Source organism: Camelus dromedarius, chromosome 15 (assembly GCF_036321535.1).
Source record: "Camelus dromedarius isolate mCamDro1 chromosome 15, mCamDro1.pat, whole genome shotgun sequence".
Taxonomy (NCBI): Eukaryota; Metazoa; Chordata; class Mammalia; order Artiodactyla; family Camelidae; genus Camelus; species Camelus dromedarius.
Genome location: NC_087450.1, coordinates 25,116,513 through 25,136,279, shown reverse-complemented (window position 1 = coordinate 25,136,279; position 19,767 = coordinate 25,116,513). Strand labels below are relative to the sequence as shown.

General features: G+C 33.8%; 1 protein-coding gene across 1 annotated transcript in view; it reads right to left on the bottom strand.

Annotated features, from left to right (window-relative positions):
* Positions 1–19,767, bottom strand: part of PSME4 (proteasome activator subunit 4) — an 85,335-nt gene that overhangs the window by 61,655 nt on the left and 3,913 nt on the right. Inside the window, exons 2-3 of the mRNA XM_010990271.3 lie at positions 7,583–7,723; positions 6,713–6,829 (exon numbers count right to left, since the gene is read on the bottom strand). Of these exons, the coding sequence (XP_010988573.2) occupies positions 6,713–6,829; positions 7,583–7,723 (258 nt within the window). The remainder of the gene's footprint in view (positions 1–6,712; positions 6,830–7,582; positions 7,724–19,767) is intronic.

Here is a 19,767-nt window from a genome sequence, read left to right as displayed (position 1 = left end):
GAAATCGTATCAAAAATAGGAAATTCCTCTCCCAATTGCCACTCTATCAGAGCAGAAAGTAAGTTCTTGCCCCAGTTTCAACAAATGACTCAGTGTGACTTTTCTTCTCTGGGATGCAATTTCCTTATGACAACATTCTTTGTGAGTCCTTAAGATGACATTAATAAGTAAATGCCAAATATGTAGCAGAGAAGCCCGAGGAAAGCCAAAAGCCTTAACCTCCAGTTACTCTAGCTATGTAAACCTGGAGGTTTATGCTTCCCACCATCTTAGCCTTACCTGTCAGGACAATATTCACTTATAAACCAGAAAAATGTGCAGCAAATGATACTTTCCCGATGAGAGCAGTAATGGACTGCCCATAGCCAAAAGTACTTTCAGCTTCACTCGACAATTTTTGATCTAAAATTTAACTTCAGAGTATTTGCTTTTTCATAAATGCACTGGGAAACTTAACACTGGTACATTCTACATACTTCTGTCACAACCTCTTTATAATTTAATGTATCCATTTTTACCTGTTTTTTCTAAATCTAAACAAATCCACTATCAGTTTCGTCAAACACTATTCATCTCATATCTTATCTTTCAAAACTGAATACTGCTTAGTTAAACCAGCAAGTACTCATTTTTCACAGCAACTTCACACAAAATTAGGGTCAAGATAATTTAACCCTAAGAAAACTATAAATAAAGTGTAACACCTTCATCAGCAATGTAGCATTAACATTGGTTTTTCATTACAATTGCTTTAAGAAAAAAGTAGGCCTCCACAGCAAGTGTTAAGAAATTGTAATGATTCTGACCACTAGTAAAAAGAGCATGCATAACTGCTGAAGTGATGACTAGCCCGATCAATGTGAACTAAGCATTTTTTTAAATTGCTTTAAAAAGAGCAATTTCTAAAGAAAGATCATTGAAGCACAACTTTTGGAAGAAACACTACCAAAGTCATGAATAAAAATTAATAAAATCAACCACTTATTCTCTAATTTCCAAATAAAAGCAGAATGTTAAAAAAAAAAAAAAACAGAACGTTCCTCAAATCCCTTATTAGAAATCACTGCAAATACTATAATTATTGTTTATTAACAAAATAACTAAACTATTTTAAACTTCAACAGGCCCTCAGAGAAATTGCTTTCATCATTTCATTATCATATTAAATTCTGTAGGTAGAGATCATTCTTGAGGTGCTGCTAGTAATTTAAGCTTAGAAATGTGGCCACATGTATCAAGTAACCCGCAACAGAGGTTAGGAACATGTCGTTTCCACCTGTTGATGGAGGAACAAAGGATTTAACTGTATCTTATCCGTAAGAGCAAACATTCAAATGATCCTTTGATAGTTCAATAGAGAAACAAATGTCATCAAGAACAAGGACCAGAGAAGGGAAATACCGTATTCCTCCAGAGGCAGATTAATATGAAAAGTGAAAGAGCTTAATACTATAGTATCCCCTTAGAACAGTATATATGAAAGAGAAATAGACACTTAAAAAAATTTTTTTAAAGGTAAATGAGTTACCTAGGTCCAAGTTACTCATGGTGCAAATATGTAAACCTTTAAAAGACCAAAAAAACCACAAAAACTAAATCAATCATAAGACTAATTTACATACATGGCAATTCAAATATGAATTTTCCATGCCCATTTGTAAAAACTGATCAATGCATATTTCCCTCACATTTTCTTAGTAGCAGCACCCTTCCTTAAGTGGGCTGTCCATATTGTAACTTGCATAAATATACTACTCCAGTTAAGTGTGGGGGACATTGCTATATAAAATAAAACCACATCCGTAAGATTCAAATGCTTCTTTTACAAAGTAAACAATAAAATTCTTCTGTTGTTAGTATCAAGTTCACAACTACCTAGAGTCTTTCCAATGTTAATTTTTCTATTGAATAAAAAAATCCTACAATTTCTCCAGCACAAATTTGAAACAGATGAGAATAAAAATGTCTTTTTCCCCTAAGGCAAAAAGACAGAAAGGAGGAGGAAAGAAGGGGGAAAAGAAACAAAGGGGAAGAGGGAAGAGGGGAGAAGAAGGTAAGGGAAAGAAGAAAGTTTAATAATCCTTCAGCCAAACAATGGAACCAGCTTTCAAAATCATATTGAAATGCATGGCACTCTAAGCAGTGGTTTCAATAAAGACAAATATATATGGACCATGAGGTTAGGTCCTGAAAGGCAAACAGTTAACAAATGAAGCAATCTTTCACTTTTGATTATAAAAATAGTATTCTAAAAATAGTATGAACACATGCAGTCAGCTGACAAAACTGTTTCAAAATGTGTCAGAATGCAACTAAGATGAAAATACTCAAAACAAAATACCAATTCAAAGGCATGACATATTTAAAAGGCCCTTTAAGGGGTTTTCTCAAAGAAAATGTTTGTAAAAAGTCGTATTTTATCCCTTGGCTATAAACACTTGCTACACTACTGTAGCTAAATAGCACCTTAAGTAGAAAAATAAACTTTAAAATGTTTTAAATGGTTCCGTCTTTGAAATTCAGTGGACAGAGACTAGCTGTGAGGAACAGTAAGTAGTTAAGTGTTATTGTATGGCTCTCCAACTAGTGTCTCTAACATTACTGCGTAAGAATCATCAGATTTCTCTGATATTAAAACCAATGCAAGTGAGATGAAGAAAGTCTAAGAACCAAAGAATATGAAAATCTTTTAATGTTAAATAAAAAAATACAGTGTGACCAGAATGGAAATATGGTAACAGGTACTCCTTTCAAAAGGAGAGGTAAATATATGATGATAACAGTAAAAAGATTATAGAAAATTGGAGAAAATGAATAAAAAATTAATTATAGTCCTGAAAAATATTTTAAGTACAATTTTTTCTACTTTTTTTTTTAAACAGACATTAAGTTTCTAATTTTGTCCTATGGTGCTGCCTCTTACCAAGAAAGAGCCCCCTCAAAAATAGTTCCAGATACCCAGTATTCTTTCTGACCCCTTCACACTGGAACAACGCATTACTGTTAAAAAAGGCTGCATCAACAGAGCTGTACTTCACAACACATACTCCTTTCAACAGAGGTACACAGTCCTGAATGTGAGTACTCCAAGCCACTAGACCAATACAGTTCATCTTGGAGCATCAATTTTAGTCAAGAGATATACAGGGAAGAAATTTTTACTTATGAAAACACTACTTAATAAGCCTAATACAACAGATATGAATGTTCAACATAAAATGTAAAAATTCCAAGAAATGTCTCACACACCTTTTAGGAAACACCTTTGGAAAAGGGAAGGAGTATTAAATGGACAGTTTGAGAAGCACTGGTAAAGGTAAAAGAATACTGGTTTGGAAACTAAAAGACCTGTATCTTATAGAATTAAAAACAGGAAAAAAGAAGGCAAAAAATGCTGGACCAACGATAAGAAAACAGGAGGGACTGATTAGTGAGGCAGGAACTTTAACTTGCATGGATGAGGAGATAGCAAATCCATAAGCCTCCTAACCACATGCAGGGAGCATTTTGGAAATGTATGGGACATTTTTAATTATCACGATTACTGGGGAGGACTCAATGGAACTTTAGTGATTAAAAGCCAGGTATATTAGATACTCTGCAATTCATGGAATAGCCAGACGCCACAAAAAATTGTTGCAAGACTTTTAAATGTCCCAGTGCATGGTTCTATAGGTTAAAAAATAGTGAACCTAAAAGCTAACTGTTTTAAACATTAACTATTTTTTACACAGTTTTAATAGATACAGGATATTCTAGGAATACAACTGATATGTAAATTGAAGGAAGGCTGTACTTTATTTTGTTGAAAATTTTACCTAGAGTTACTCATGATTTGGCGGGGAAGGACATTGGGGAATCAGAGCATAATGGCAATTCCAGCTGCCACACCTGAGCTGCCCAAACCATATCCCTGCGCACGTGTAGTTTTGCACAGCATGTAACTAAGAATGAACATTGTTTTAATAGTCCTAAAACTAAGTGTCATTACGCCAGCAATTAGCAGATACACAAAACATGAGGATGTCACAGAATTTCATTCATAATTTTGTTGTTAACATGCTTCATGTTCTTTTAGAATGTCATCCTTTTTTTGTATGGCACAAAAGGCAATTTATGTTGTGAAAATGACACGTTGACATTTATTACTTTTCAATCTTGCTCTAATATTCTCCCCAGAAGTCCATTCTACAAATTTTCTATGGCTTCATCTATTAATGTTTCTTTTCCCAATTCATCCTCTACCTCTATTTCTTTCACATGCAATATAATGTTCAAAAATAATGTTGTGTAATACTAAGTAACTAAACCATCCCACATTATTACATAAAGAATTATTGTGACACTCTGTTATAGGGCCAGCTCACCTGCAAGAATATCATACTTCCTTTTTTCTCAGTCAGTAGCCTGAAAGTAAAGTTATTTCTCTTATCATACTTAAATACATGTGGCCTGTTATTCCTTATCCTAGCACTAGTTTTTATTTTAATGTCCACTAATAATTCTGCTCTTTCATTTTCTTATACTTTTGATACAGAATGTGTTTTCATCTTTTTTATTTTAAATCCAAACTTACTCATTATAAGTAGATGCAAAATCTGAACACGACACTGTTTTTTACATTGTTTTATAATAAACTACTTTCCCATTACTCCTTTTATGATTAAGACATTATATTAATGTTTGAGTATAGGTAGGTTATGTTATTTATGAATTTCACTTCAGAATAGTTAACTATCGACTACAAAAAGGAGTGCTGAGTCTGTTAGAGTCAGGAGTTACTGCTTTAAACCTCTTCCAAAGACCAAGAAGAGCCGCAGTGAAATGTTTAAGGAAGAAGGTCTCCACAAGAGCAAGGATGATGTGAAGCTTCAGGAGACGACATGGTAATGAGTACAGTATCAAGATATAGGGGAGGAGCTATAAGGAATGACTGACACAGTGATAAGCTCTAACCAAATTTCCAGGAAAACAGTGCTATCAATGAAGAGGAAAGCCACAGACACTTACTAATGACCACACAGGACTTAAAAGAAAGTGGCTGCCTTTGCAAAGGTACACCTGTAAGGGGAGGAAGTATGACACTTGGTTATAAAAAAGCAAGTAAAAGACATACTAAAAAAGGAAATATAATTGAAGAAATTGCTTTCCTCTCCCCATGATTTACCAAAGAATTTCAGAGGCAGTCAAAGAAGTTAACCAGGAAAACTTCAGAAAGATAACTTATACTTAAATAGTTTAAAGATCCCTGAAATCTACGAAATGGTGATTCCAATCAAAACTTCAGTGAGCTCAGATTTTAAGGCCTAGTCAGTCCATTCTGGGCCACACTCCAGCAGAAAGGAAACTTTCAAAAGTAATCTTTTATGTTAAATTTTGGTTCTTTATAATAAATATTTGTAAAACCATATTTGAACATTGTACTATACTGTTTCATGATGAATTTTCCTATTTGTATGACTGAAATGGGTTTCCTTGTTTCAACTCATGAAATCTTCAGGAAATAAATGACTTCTGGCTAATCTATTTGCCACCCCTGACCAGAAACCAATTAGGAACTAAGTTCATGATCACCTACAGTCTTTTTTTTTCCTTAACTCTTTCCATTTACATCATTTCACTATTTACCTATGACCTGAAAATCCTTTAAAGCCTGCCATCTGCAGATATTTTCAGAAAAAAATCACTTAAGAGGCTGACTTAGTGAAGCCTGAAGATTAATCATGGATTAACTGAACTGAGGAGACATGTAAACATGCCTAGGGTTGAGGCAAAACCACAGAAATAAATCTTTAAAGACTTAATTTATAAATGGGTAAAAGGTAATATAGGCACATAAAACGGTGTTCTTCAGGAAATGAGTACACATGTTTAAGACAAACAACTCTAAGTAATGAGAGGAAACAGCTACTAAAAACTGAAGAAAAGATTTCCTAAAAATAAACTTTAATCACAAGTAATTTAATACTATTTTAAATCAAACATACTAAGACAGAAAATTAAGAGCTAGATCACAACTGCACAAACCTTGTTAACAGGGAAAAATGATACTTTGCAGTCAAGTCTAAAATCATTATTAATCAAAAAGACAGATCGCCACTGTACTCTATAAATTCAGAATAAAATACAAAATGTACCAAAATTAGAGATCTGGAAGAATGAGGATGTATGTACAAGAAGAAACCATAAAGAGCCAGAGACTTATAATCTTAGTATGTCTGAACATTACCAGGAAACAACATAAACCAAGGACCATGGATTTCAATAGTCTGCACTGCAAGAACAGTCAGTCACTGAAACTGGGAGTATGTGCCCTCTGGGATGTGGGTGCCCCCAGAATAGGCAAAGTTCCTCTTCTTGAAGCATTTATTTTACTTGAAGAATTAAAACGCAAGTGGATATATTACGAAGAATGCCAAATGTGCATTACTTTTAACAAAATACTAGGTTCCAAACAAAAATCTCTTGCTTTCTTTGGTCAGCATGGTGAAGTTTGCTGTTAGAGATAAGTGGGTGGGAAATTCTTAAGTGCAGCTTCAGATACAGTTTAAAGAGAGCAATAAATTGCTTTAGGAGACAAGTTACAAAGAAGTGTGCACATTAAAATGTGTATTTGCTTGCTTATCTCAACCCAATATTTCTCAATTATGATCAAACTCCTAAAAGCTCCTAAAAGTGCTCCCCCTAAAGAATTTTACATGGAAATACTTACTTAGGAAACCAATTTAATCCCAGGTGCTCTGTCTTGGAATATAATATTCTTTCCACCATGTCATAAAGTGGTCTCCAAGGTAACTCCAAATCATCTCTTGAAAGCAGTTCCTTTTTCCTAATTAAAGGAAAAGTAAATACATGTGTGTATATGTGTGCACAGGGGTGTGTATGTTACACATACTGCACAGGGAGGATAGTTGTTAAATGCTGCTGTCATCACAGTGGGTTTTGCTCCCCCCACATCCTCAGCAACTCACTGGCAAAACATAGTAGTAGGAAGAACAATGCACCAAAGTTCTGCTGCTGCCCAAACCTCTAAGAACACCAGGTTTAAAAAAAAGGCATTAGAATTTATGTTACAATTACTGTTGATGAGTCTCACACTTTCCCACACTATCTATGGAGTACTTAATGTTTCTCAAATTGTGCTGGGTGCCTGCGATACACAAAAGAATATAAGATCCCTGTCTTCTCAAGGATCTTACAAACTACATAAGGGAAGATAATTAGTATAAATGAAACAATTAGACAACATATAGTTCAATGTGTGCCAGAGAAGAGAAGGCTTCAAGAAGGAAAAACAATTTTTATTAAAAGGTTAATTAACACATATGGTTTAAACTTATGATTAAGTTTTCTGCAATCTTTTTCCAAACTGGTAATTTGGGACTTGGGTCTTCTTACCAAAGAATGCTTAGCTCATGCTGTATATTCTATATACATATTTGTGTGCAATATATTGTATATATGCAGTCAAATTGTACCTAACTGGAAAAAAAAAAAAAAACACTTAGCTCACCTCATTCCCTAACACTTTGAAGAAACAAACCAAAAAAATCTCAGCAGACATCACAGGAAATTGACTTACTTTAACAAGTTGATCAAGAGACGGGCAAATCCCTGTATCATGCTGATTTCCAGTTTTGGAATTGATACCAGCTCATACAATAACTTGATAAAAAGAACATGATCTTCTTTGCTAAATTTTCTCCCATAAAGTCGAATATATCTGCAAGACAAAAATCAATACAGCCTTTAAAAACAGCTCTAGTGACACATTCATGTTCACTGCAGCATTATTCATATAAGCAAAGTGTGGAAGTAACAAATGTCCACCAAGAGATGAATGAATGAAGAAAATGTAGCACACACACACACACACACATATATACACACAATGGAATATTATTCAGCCTTTAAAAAGAAGGAACTTCGGGGAGGGGAGAGGATATAGCTCAGTGGTAGAGTACACGCTTAGCATGCACAAGGTCCTGGATTCAATCCCCAGTATCTGCATTAAAAATGAATAAATAAATAAATAAATAAACCTGATTACCTCCCCCTCAAAAAAAGAAAAAGAAAAAGGAAATTCTGTCATATGCCAAAACATAGATGGATCTTGAAGACATTATGCTAAGTGAAATAAGCCAATCATAAAAAGTCAAATACTGTATGATTCCACTTACGTGCAGTATCTAAAGTAATCAAACTCATAGAAACAGAAAGTAGAATGGTGGCTGCTAGGGGCTGGGAAAGCAGAGACAGGGAGCTATTGTTCAATGGGTATCAAAAATATGTACTGTTACACCTTAATTTCAAATGTCCTTGATGTGAAACATTTTGCATCCACTCATTGTTCAAGAAAGACATTCTTTGGTCACAGTAACCTGAAAAGAATCCCTCTGTACCATTTCCTTTATGAAGCAAGTGCTCATTCAAGGTCACAATCTACTTAAACTTGCTGTAACTACATATCACAACATAATTAAAAAATAAAACAGAACAAGAGTACAGACACAGAATTTTACTGTTTTAACCTCAAGAATTTTTTATGAACGCTTACTGAGAATCCTGAAACAATACAGCAAGTTACATAATTTGTACTATGTTTCTAAGTTAACTCGTAACTAATAAAATAAAGTTACTACTAAAAATGGCACAGTATTTTATCTCAAAATTATACATTTTCCATTTTTTAACTTAAGAGAATCAATGTAATCAAAAGTATCAACAGTAAGCAAATTTAAGGAAAAAGTGTCCCCAAAAGCAGGAATGACCAAATCATGGCACATGTGAGGATTCAGAAGTAACTAAAACTTAAGGAACCAAAACTTACTTAGAATAAATTGCTGGATACTTGAAATCATAAACTTCTGAGGAAGACCATTGTACAGACAAATGCATAAATCAACAGAAAATACACCATTAATATTCCTTATATTGTATTTAGTACTTCCCCAATAGCTAAGATCAAATTAAACTTATGCATAACTTCTAAAATTAGAATACCTAACTGCTTTTCCTTTTCCAGAAAATCCTTAAAATTCTTGATCCTTTAAGAGCACTCTTTTTTTTATTTTCTCAGGCTGTTGTGTATTTATTCAGTTCTCTTCTGTCCTTTCAAGGTATAACTCCATGATTTCACCTTAGTACTATGCAACCAAACAGTATGGGGGGAAGCAATGAATGAGACCTGAGACACTGTTTTGCCTCTGTCACTAATTACTATGAAAGTTTCTTAACCACCTTGGACTAGTAATGCAAATGGATTAATGAAGACAGTACATAGAGACACTAAGCCCAGGGCTTCCAGAGGTACTTCAAGCTCCTGAATCAACAAGGTACAGCCTCTTGAAGCCTCCCTCAATTTCACTGAAAAGTTAAGAGTAAAAGCTAGGATCATTTAAATGCTACCTTCAAATGAAAACAAACCAAATCCCTGAAAAAAAAAAAAAGCATGCACTTTAAAGGTAAAACAGAAAAGAGTCCAAAGCAGCATCTCTTGCTCTTAGTAGCTACTTCAGGCCTTGACAGGGCTCCAAACGCCCCTCGGGTTATTCACTTACTCTCCCCCATGGCTAAGATGACTTCTGTGGAAAAACTATAGAAATACTGCTCTAAGCCGTTGAAATAATTTACCTACAAGCCCACCACTTTTCCTATAGTATTGAGACAACTGTGTAGACGTTAGGGACATAAAATTCACAGGGTCCAAAATTTCACACTGTGAAAAGAAAAGACCAACAAGGGGATTCTTAGAGGAGTGCAGAACTGCTGACAAAACTGGAGGTTTTAGGGGGATTACTGAGAAATCCACTTCCCCTGTCAAAAGCAAATAGTTCCTACAAACCAGAAAGTGATTCTTGTCTCAGCATTTTGTCTTCTGAAGAGCACAAAAAATACTAGAAGAAGAAAATTAATAACTGGTCTTCACTAAAATCAGGAACTTCTATTCATAACAAAACACTATTAAAAGTGAAAAGCCTAATCAGATATTTGGAATACATACATCCATCTGACAAAGTACTCATCCAAATTACATAAGAACTCCTTCAAATCAGTAAGACAAAATTGAATAAAAAATGAGCAAAAGACTCAAGTAGACACTTCTGAAAAGACCACATCCAGATGACTGATAAGCATATGAAAAGATACTCAACATCATTATTCATCAGTAAAAGCAAATTAAAACCTCACATCACCAGACTGACTAAAATTAAAAAGCCTAACAATACCCAGTTTTGGTGAGAATGTGGAGGAACCAGACCTTTCATATGCTGTTACTGGTGAGTGTATAAAGTGGTACAGCCACTCTGGAAAAACTGCTTGACATTACCTAGTAAATGTCTATGAGACAACAGACCATTTAAAATGCACATTCCTGGGCTCCATCAAAATACTAGTCCATCAAAAATACTGGGAGTATTAAATGCAATAAAGCTGTTTTTCTAAAAAAAGAAAAATTTGAAAATTATTGAGAGTGGAGACTAAGAGTCTCTATTTTTAAAAACTATTCCAGTTGGCTTTTCTGTATTTTTATGTTCAAAAATTGTACTTCAGACCATATTTAAAGACAGTCCTTTCTTTTTTCCAATTAATTTTCACATTAAATTTTAGTACTAAAAATTACTATTAGATGTCTTAAAATACTTGAAAACCTTGGCAACAGTCACGATTGAACTTTTGAACAGGATATTTCTAAAGTTTTCAGAATATATAGATGACAAGTCATTATGTTCCATCCTCCCACAAGGGCAAAAAAACCAGTAAAATACAAAAGCACTTTTCAACTGATTCCTCCTCACAGTCTTATAGTGTATTAATAAAATGCTTTAATTTTTACTCTCAAGTAAAGAAAGACAGTGGCATACCTGGAACAGTAATTATTTAATCAAACACACAATACTATCAAGATTTGTTTCTACCAAATATTCTAAATATAAGTTACTATACATTGCAAGGAAATTTAAAGTAAAATACAAAATCATATACAGCACTATGGAAATGAACTAAGAATTAGAGTTTGGCTAGAGGCTAAAAATACTGGTTTTCAATAAAAGCTCTGTCTTTCATCAGTTATTTTTCTTCAAGGCGATCACTGGGTTTCTAAGGTTCTAAATATATCCATCAATAAAGTAAAACTAACATCATTTCAGAGTAGCATTAAGACTTTACTAAAAACATATAAGACATTTGGCAGTGATATCTAATCTTGAGTAAATGTTTTATTTAGGGTAGTCCTATTTATGAGACAAAAAAAAATGGAACCTTTAGCTTGAAATTTTAAAAACCAGATTTTAACTATTACCATTGTAAGTACTTAAAAGTATTTATGGATCATTAAAAAAAAAACCCACATCCAGCAATATGTCCCAAATAAAAACGAAGAATATCAAATCAAAATACCAAAAAATCTCAATGCACATTTGCAATAATAAAAATTTGCTGGGGTAGGGGGTGGACGAAAAAGCCTGAAATAAGAGAATAGTTTGTTAATTTGTAGTTTATGCCTTTAGACTACAATGTAGTCATTTTAAATTGTTTTCAAAGAACTTTTATTGGATGTGAAATGGAGTGTCATATAAGAAACCAGGATTCAAAACAAATACAATATGCAATTAAATAGAAGACACAATCATGCATTAGATTAAAAGATAAAGCAAACACCATAAAATGTTACCTCTGGGTGGTAAAACGGAGTGACTTTCATGTTCTTTTATATGCCTTTATCTATTCAAACTTTTCTAAAGTCAATTATTATAGTTAAAATTAACAGGTAAAAACATTTCACATCAGCTTCTGTTATACAATGTTTAAAATTAGGTAATCAATATTTCCACATGCCTACTATTACCTTAATTAAAAAATCCTTTATCAATGATTACTAAAGTCCTATTTAAAAGAGCAAAGGAGTCAGGTTGCATGGTTCTCACTAGCCAAAAATGAGAGCAGGAATCACAATAATTAACTGCAATAGATGTTTAAATTCATTATATTCATAAAGAATAAAAGCTATCATCATTTTGCTCAATCTCTAATAGATGTAGGATGGCTACTAACTTCAAAAAAAGAGAGAACCACTGGTTAATGCAACTCCTGATAAAAGTATACAGTACCAACTATTACATAGTCTTGAAAAAGAAAATGAAACTTTATGCGCTAACAGCAACAAAATCAACTACTGTGTCTTTACCACTTAAATCTAACTTCAACTAAAGTTAATTAGAAATTATATAATGAATAAAGCTAAGACAAACAAAAATTGTGAGCTTACAGAAACTATGCCCTCCTTTCAATCTTCTGTGAATACCTATAAAACTGGTTGTAAAATAGTTCACAAAGAAAACCTCATTTAATTCTAACATGTGGATATTATACTGGCCAGTCTGATTATAATAAAATGTAAATTAGAAAATATTAACCAGATATAACGAAAAGAAACCAAATCGTTTAAAAACATGGCATGAGTCTTAATTAAATAGCCACTATCAGACTTAAGGTATACCTCCTCCAAGAGGTATTTCCTTTAAAATAATATTCAGGCAATAACGACTTTTTTTTTTACTGTTATTATTTAGCATTATTCTGAATCTGGACTAAAGAGTAAACTAGGAAACTTTTATAACGGTAATTCTTTCAGGAAAGGAAGAACAGTATGGTGTAAATTCTATTATTATACCTAAAACATCTGAAACAATCAACTAAAAACTACTTTTAGACGATGTAAGAAAATCTAAGAACAGGTTTTTTAAAATCAGCAGGCTTCCTATATGGCACCCAGATAAAAAAAAATAATGGTAGTTGAAGGAAAATTGCTCCATTAATAATACCAACCAGTGATTGATTAGAAATGTCTCTAAAAGAAATGTGCAAGAGTTACATTTTAAAACAATGGAACTGTACTAAAATGTACACTATTTGAATAAATAGTGAGTCATAAGGATTTTTTTTAATGTGTTTTAATACTTGACAGCTAGGGCTAAATGACAAGTATTTTACAGCCAGGAAAACTACCATGACCAATGAAATCCCAGAACAATTACAAAATTTTATTTCAGACAGTAGCTTCAACTCCTCCCTCCACCAAAAACACACATATACACACCTCCCTGTAGCTATATCACTTCCAGGCTTGTCCTTCTGTTCCTAAGATGTCACCAAATTAAAAAAAAAAAAAAAAAAGTTTTTTAAAGGCAAAATTAGCAGAGAAAACTAGAGGACCGGGAATTAATTACTTTGGCTTTATTCCAGGACTAAGTCCTTCATCAATACACGTAACGTTAAAAATGCAGATATAACTCCTCACTGCTAGAAAAGTAGACAGGTAAAATGCAGGCTTTTCTCATAAACCCACCTCTCTTCCTCTTTTCAATCACTTACCTGTTTTCTAAAAGCATTTCTAGAGCAAATGATATAGCACAAGAGTATGAACTAAATAGTTCCTTTAGGCCAAGAACTCACAATCAGATGTGAGGAGACAGATACCCATAAAACTAAGTAATATATATGAGGAGGGGGATAAAGTCTTTCTAGAGTTTTGTGATTCTTGCTTCTTAAACCAAAGTTTCATCATATATGTGATTATTGAACTGAATCTTGAAAGACTAGAGAGCTGTCATCACTCTGAATAGGCAACTCAAGGTCAAGATAATCTGAGCATTTGGGGAAAGAGGACGCAAGAGGCACAGGGGACAGCTCCAGACGGGAACAGAGCAAGAACAGCATACTTCTGGGACATGAAGACACAACTAAAAGAACTGCTTATTCTCCTATTTCCCCTCCAAAAAAGATCAAGCTGAGGATCAAAAAAAGGGATAGGCCATCATAAACAAATAAACAAGAATATGAATTCCAAGTGACTGCTGGTTGAAATAAAGGCCTTATCTAAAGTGGAGGATGTCTTATGTTTCCATGCTAACTTGCTTTACAACTCCCAACATTATAATCAGCTCTGGATAGACAGAATATGAGTTGATTTCAACACAGTAGCCAAGCAAGCAGGAACAGCATGGTCCTACAAGTTTGCTGAGAATTCAAATTGCTCTGTGTCAGTCCCTGGGCAAGTTATTCAATGTTGTCTATTTGTAAAACCTGGGGTTCCTAGAGGGCTATGGTGATAGATAACTGATTAATGTGCATGAAACATATTCTAATTTAACTGTTCTAGAATGGGGTACCAGGCACCAGTTTTTTGTTTGTTTGTTTGTTTTTTTAAGTTTTCCAGATGTTTCACTATGTTTGAGAACCACTTAACCTTAGCAGACTGACTGGAGCACAATATATGCTTCTAAAAATCTATTTAAATCATTAAAAACATAATACACAATCTATTTCATCTTATATTTCTTTAATTACTTAAGATGTTAAATATATCCTAAGATGTTTGCCTAGTTAAAAAGAAAAAAAAAAAAGAATAAGGTCAACCCAGAAGATAAACAATGAGTTAAGTGATGGATAAAAAGATAACGTTCCTTTGGTATCTATATCTAGTTATGCTGGAAATCTTTGAATGGCCCCATAAACCTATATATTTAATTATCTCTCTCTCTCTCTCTCTCTCTCTCTCTATCTCTTTCCTACCAACTATAAGCTGCATCCTGGAGACCTGAGAGGAAAATACTATTGGGAGGAAATTATTATTTTATTAGGAAAGCAATATAGGCTTATTTAAATGGTTCACCAATCATACAAATTTGAACTGTTGTCTACAACTGTTAACAGCTGGGATATATCCTTCTAGATTTTATTTATAAACAAATGTACATATGTATATACTTCATAAAAACATAAATGCAATGATACTATAGATATCATTTACTACTTTTTTTTTTCATTTAACAGAAGTTCAAGATATTGTTCTATGCCTATAAATATGGACTGGCCATACTCTTTTTACCAGCTATCTAGTATTCCATTAAAAATAGTGATTTACTCAATTCTATTTTTAGGCATTTATGTTATTTTTGTTTTTTTTAAAATTACAAACAATATTTAATAGACATCTTCGCATTTACATATTTGTCCAAGTGTACAAATACTGAACAATGAATTCCTAACTCAAATTGTTTGACGTATTGGTGGAGGAGTACAAAAACCTAACAAACAGGATTTATGTTGAAATTCATTACAGAAATAAATTTCAGCCTGAAGCACTGAGTATAAAATGTATTTGGAATGGCATTTTTGCCTGCCTGAGAAGAAAATATTCTTGATAAATAAAAGTTATTATGTTTTATTATCCTGGGGGGAAAAAACAAGAGGTTTGCCTACTATGTTTTCTCATTATTTTCTTTTGAATTATTTGTTCATATCCTTAGAAGCTTATCTATCCTTTAAGGATTCCTCCCTTCACAACATCTTCATTCCCAATCAAAAGTGCTATCTTGTCTTCTCTGCTCCTTAATAGCTTGTACTAAACTTGAGAATTTTTCACATTCTATCTCATACTATAGTTACGCATGTATACATTCTTCCATTTCTGCAGATGACTGAAATCTCCTTGGTGACAGGGACCACACCTCCACATAGATTTAACCCTCAGCTCTAACTGGTAATGAAACAAGGTGAGAATACTGGGAAACATTTTTTCAATTGATTGAATGTACAATTATATCTTGAGATATATAGTGATGTGCATAATTACAATTAGCTCATCAGGGCTAGTTCTATTTAAAAAAAAAAAACAACCTTCAAACTAACAATAAATATTTGACCAAATTAAACAAATTGGCTTTAAAACATTGAGAGTAGGTTTCCAAAACTCACTAAAAACTGAGTCTATCATCTTCACCAAGCATAGTACTTGTGATGGAAGGCTCTAAATGGACAAGGAGATCTGGGGTCTACATCTCTTTATTCCCCTCCACCACACGTTGAACACACTGGAGTTTCAGCACACTGTATGTCATAGTTATATCCTTTATGACTTATTAAAGATGACATGGCAATTTCTAGAGTAATAAAGTCATTCACTATTAACACCTAATGATGCCTTTATTCTTTTCCCAGTTGTCTCTCTTGAGGCATGGATAAAGGGCATTCATTTCTTAAAATGCTTTACTGAGTGTCACTTTAAGAGCCAGACATGGCAACAGGCAATGGAAACATAAAAATAAGTAACAAATGGCGCTGGAGCAGGCAGCCTAGAGAGGGAGACAGACAACTGATTATTTCAATATAATGCTCTGAGTATAGACTAACAGTTGTATGATCAACTTCCTCACTCTCTGTTCCCACACATTAAATGTCTTTCTCCAAATTCCTCCTTACCTAACCAAATCCTACCTCAAGGCTCAGCTGCAGATTCTCTTTCCCTGGTAGTCTTCCCAGGTGATACAGTCCAGGGAGCTTTCCTTATTCTGGACATCATGGTTAAGAACCTGGGGTCAGCAGGCAAACTCGATGTTACATAATCACTAAGACTCATTTCTTCAGTGGTAAAATTGGAATAAACAAACCTACAGTTAATTGAGTTGTTTGTGAAAATCACATGAAATGAATATAAAGCCCTTAGCATAGTGCTGGCACATTCTGAGCCCTTAACAGATAGTAGGCAGTATCTACACCACTCATTTAACAATCTATGAATGCTCTCTCATAAAATCCCTCGGGTTACTGATTTTTTTTTTTAACTATTCCCGCTTTTTGTTTCCATCCTTTCTATCTTTATAGCTCAATAAATAGGTGTGGATTATATATTTGAAGTACTGAAAGAAGCCTGTAAAAATCAGTAGCCTTCGATTTTTTTGGCCACAACTCATAGTAATAAATACATAATCCAAGATACACATAAACATACATATAACTGAAACAAAGGTCCTGATCATTCACCTTTATTACTTACAAATCCATTCTAATAATTTTAGTCTAGTTCAACAAACCCAACCAAACTAAAACTGGTCAAGACCTACTAAACTGACTGTACAACCCTTTGGTCATAACCCACAATTTGGAAAATTCTCTACGAACACTTAAAAATGAACATACAGAAGAAATATTGAGATGCCCACAAATATGAAATATTTAAGTATAATAATTACAGATTTCTTTTTAAGTGAAAGTCTCAAACTCCCTGATGCAACTAATATACTCTGCTTTGCTCTCTAATTAACTTTATTAAATTCCACTCCCCTGTACCCTCTCTGTTTTATGAAACACACCGTTCTTTTCCTCAACCAAGATGCTCCTTTCTTCTACTTCTTTGGTTAAATACATACTTCCTTTTGAACCCAATATTAAAATAGATCTCATCCCAGGTTCATTTTCTCCATTTTGACCATTAAAATTAACAAATCCTTGGAATTGCATAATGCTTTAACTTACCAATAACAAAAAAAGTTCACTCTAGTATTACTGAGTACCTATGACTATCTATGCTGCTGCCCTCAGTGCTGGGGGCAAAAAGAAGGCGAGGTAAACACGGAAGACACAGACCTCAAGGAAGCTCAAAGCACAGAGAAGCCATGCACACGAAGAATACAAAAGCATGAATAAGGGATGGAGGGGGGGGAGGGAGGGAGGGAGGGAGGGAGGGAGGGAGGGCGAGCGAGAGCACTACAAGGGAAGAAATGCTGAGGGGAGGCCGAATATGGAAGGAGCCAACTTCAGGATTCCAAATGGGAATATTTATAGTATGTGCTGCTTTTAACATTCCACTGGCCGGTCTCAATGAATGCGGAGGGTTTTTGTTGTTGTTTGCTTGCTGTTGCTTTTATTACCATGTCCTCAGCTTGCTTTTCACACAGTACAAATGAGATTTTGGTCTAAATTTTCTACAAAGGTTAGAGGGAAACATGGATTTGAATTTTCTATTAAAAAGTACATGAGGTGGTGAAGAAGATTCACTAGAAATGAATCTCACTTAATAGAAAAAAGATAACTCCCAGGTTCTACACTGAGAAAAACTGGTTTAGAAGTTGTGCACTTACTCACTAATACATAAGTGTCCCTTAATAAACATTAAGAATTTGCCTCTGTTTCACCTCAATTAAGAACACGTATTTCAAAGACAATTTTATTTTATAACACTTAATCAAGAACACTTGGGGAAATTGTTGTTAAGTGACACTTTCAGATCTTAGAAGAAAAATGAATGGTGTTGTTTTACTATTTTTTTTTTCTAACTGCCTGTCTCAGTGCCTCAGTGTAAGGCATTAAAACATACTAGTCAGAATAAGAATTTTTTTAAGTAATGTACTTAGAATTCATATTTTCTTTCCCCAAATTTCTTGATGGAATTACCTTGCTTGCTCTGCCCTAAATGAACAGAAATTTGCAGTAAGAGAAAAAGAACACTCTGGAACTTCCTGGAGGGCAGAATTCTTTCACTGACATATCGCAAGTGACAAAAACAGTGCCTCACCCATACAAAGCATTTACAAAATAATTTGTTCAAAGAAGACTCTTGCCTCTACTACTTTGCATCAAATTATGTATTAATCAATAAACCTAAGCGTCTTCAATTTTATAATAGAGATAATTCAAGGGAGCCTTTGTTATCCCAGGATTCTATGTCTCCAAAGTTAAGAGGGGAAAAGAAAGATGTCATAATATGAAAATGTTCACTAATGAGTGGCTTCTTTCATCTGTTCATGAGGTCTCTTTATAGTAAACCTTAGACAAAACAATGCAAATGAAATGGAAACTCAGAAGTAAAATCATAAATTCTACGAAGAATCCAACTTCTTGAGGTTGATCAAAGAAATAGTTTTTTTTTAGGTTTGATAATGGTATCGATGTTTTGTTTACTTTCTTTCTCCTTAAAAATATATATTGGAAACATTTATGAAGAATATGCTCCAAAAAAAAAAATGGTTGAAGGGAGTGATGGCAAAAGGAACATGACTGGCCGTGAGTTGGTAACTGTTGAACATGGGTGGTGGGTACACCCAGGATTATTATATTATTCTTCCCTCTCCTGTATGTTTCATACTTTCCATATTAAAAAATGTTTTAAAGCAAAAAAAAAAAATTAGAAAACTGTTCACATCAGAATCACACATATAGTCACAATGACATAAGAAACTGACAAGAAATAGCCAGTTAACTACTGAAGAGAAAACTGACAAGGAATTTTAAAAGAAGGAGTAAGAGACATCCCTGGAAAATGGGAAGGGCCTCAAACATTTTTAAAAAAAATATGTGAGTTTGGCATTGCTATGAAAAATCAAATGTGTGCATGTCAGGAGGACAGGGGAGGGGGTATATGAGAACTTTGTCCTTTCTGCTCAGTTCTGCTCTGAACCTAAAACTGCTCTAAAAAATAGTCTGTTAAGTAAAAAACAAACAAAACAAAACAGAAAAACAAAAGTGAAGGATACCTTACCATACTGTCATAGAACTTTATCAGACAAATTCATGTCTCCCAAAATCACTGAATTCATTTACTTTGTTTTTTCTATGGAAAATCAACTTTCTCACTACAAAATTTTGGGTCCCATTTTGAGTGTGGTTACTTAATAAGAAAGACAAACCTTTCCCACTACCTCTAACTGGTTCTCACTGCTAAATGTGGTAATTTGCCAAGATTTCAAGATTCTTTTACAAGTAAAAAGCACTTATATTTATTGTGTATTTCACAATGTCAATATTCAAATAGACACACTATTAGTAGACAACTGATATTCAATGGTTAGCATTTTCTCCTTTCTTCACCAACACAGAGATAATATGAATTTGGGTGCTCCTGTAGTCACATATTACTTTTCACAAGAGAAGATAAGTAAGTATATTTGGTAACACATATCTTGACTAAACTTAAGTTTCCAGTGGTGG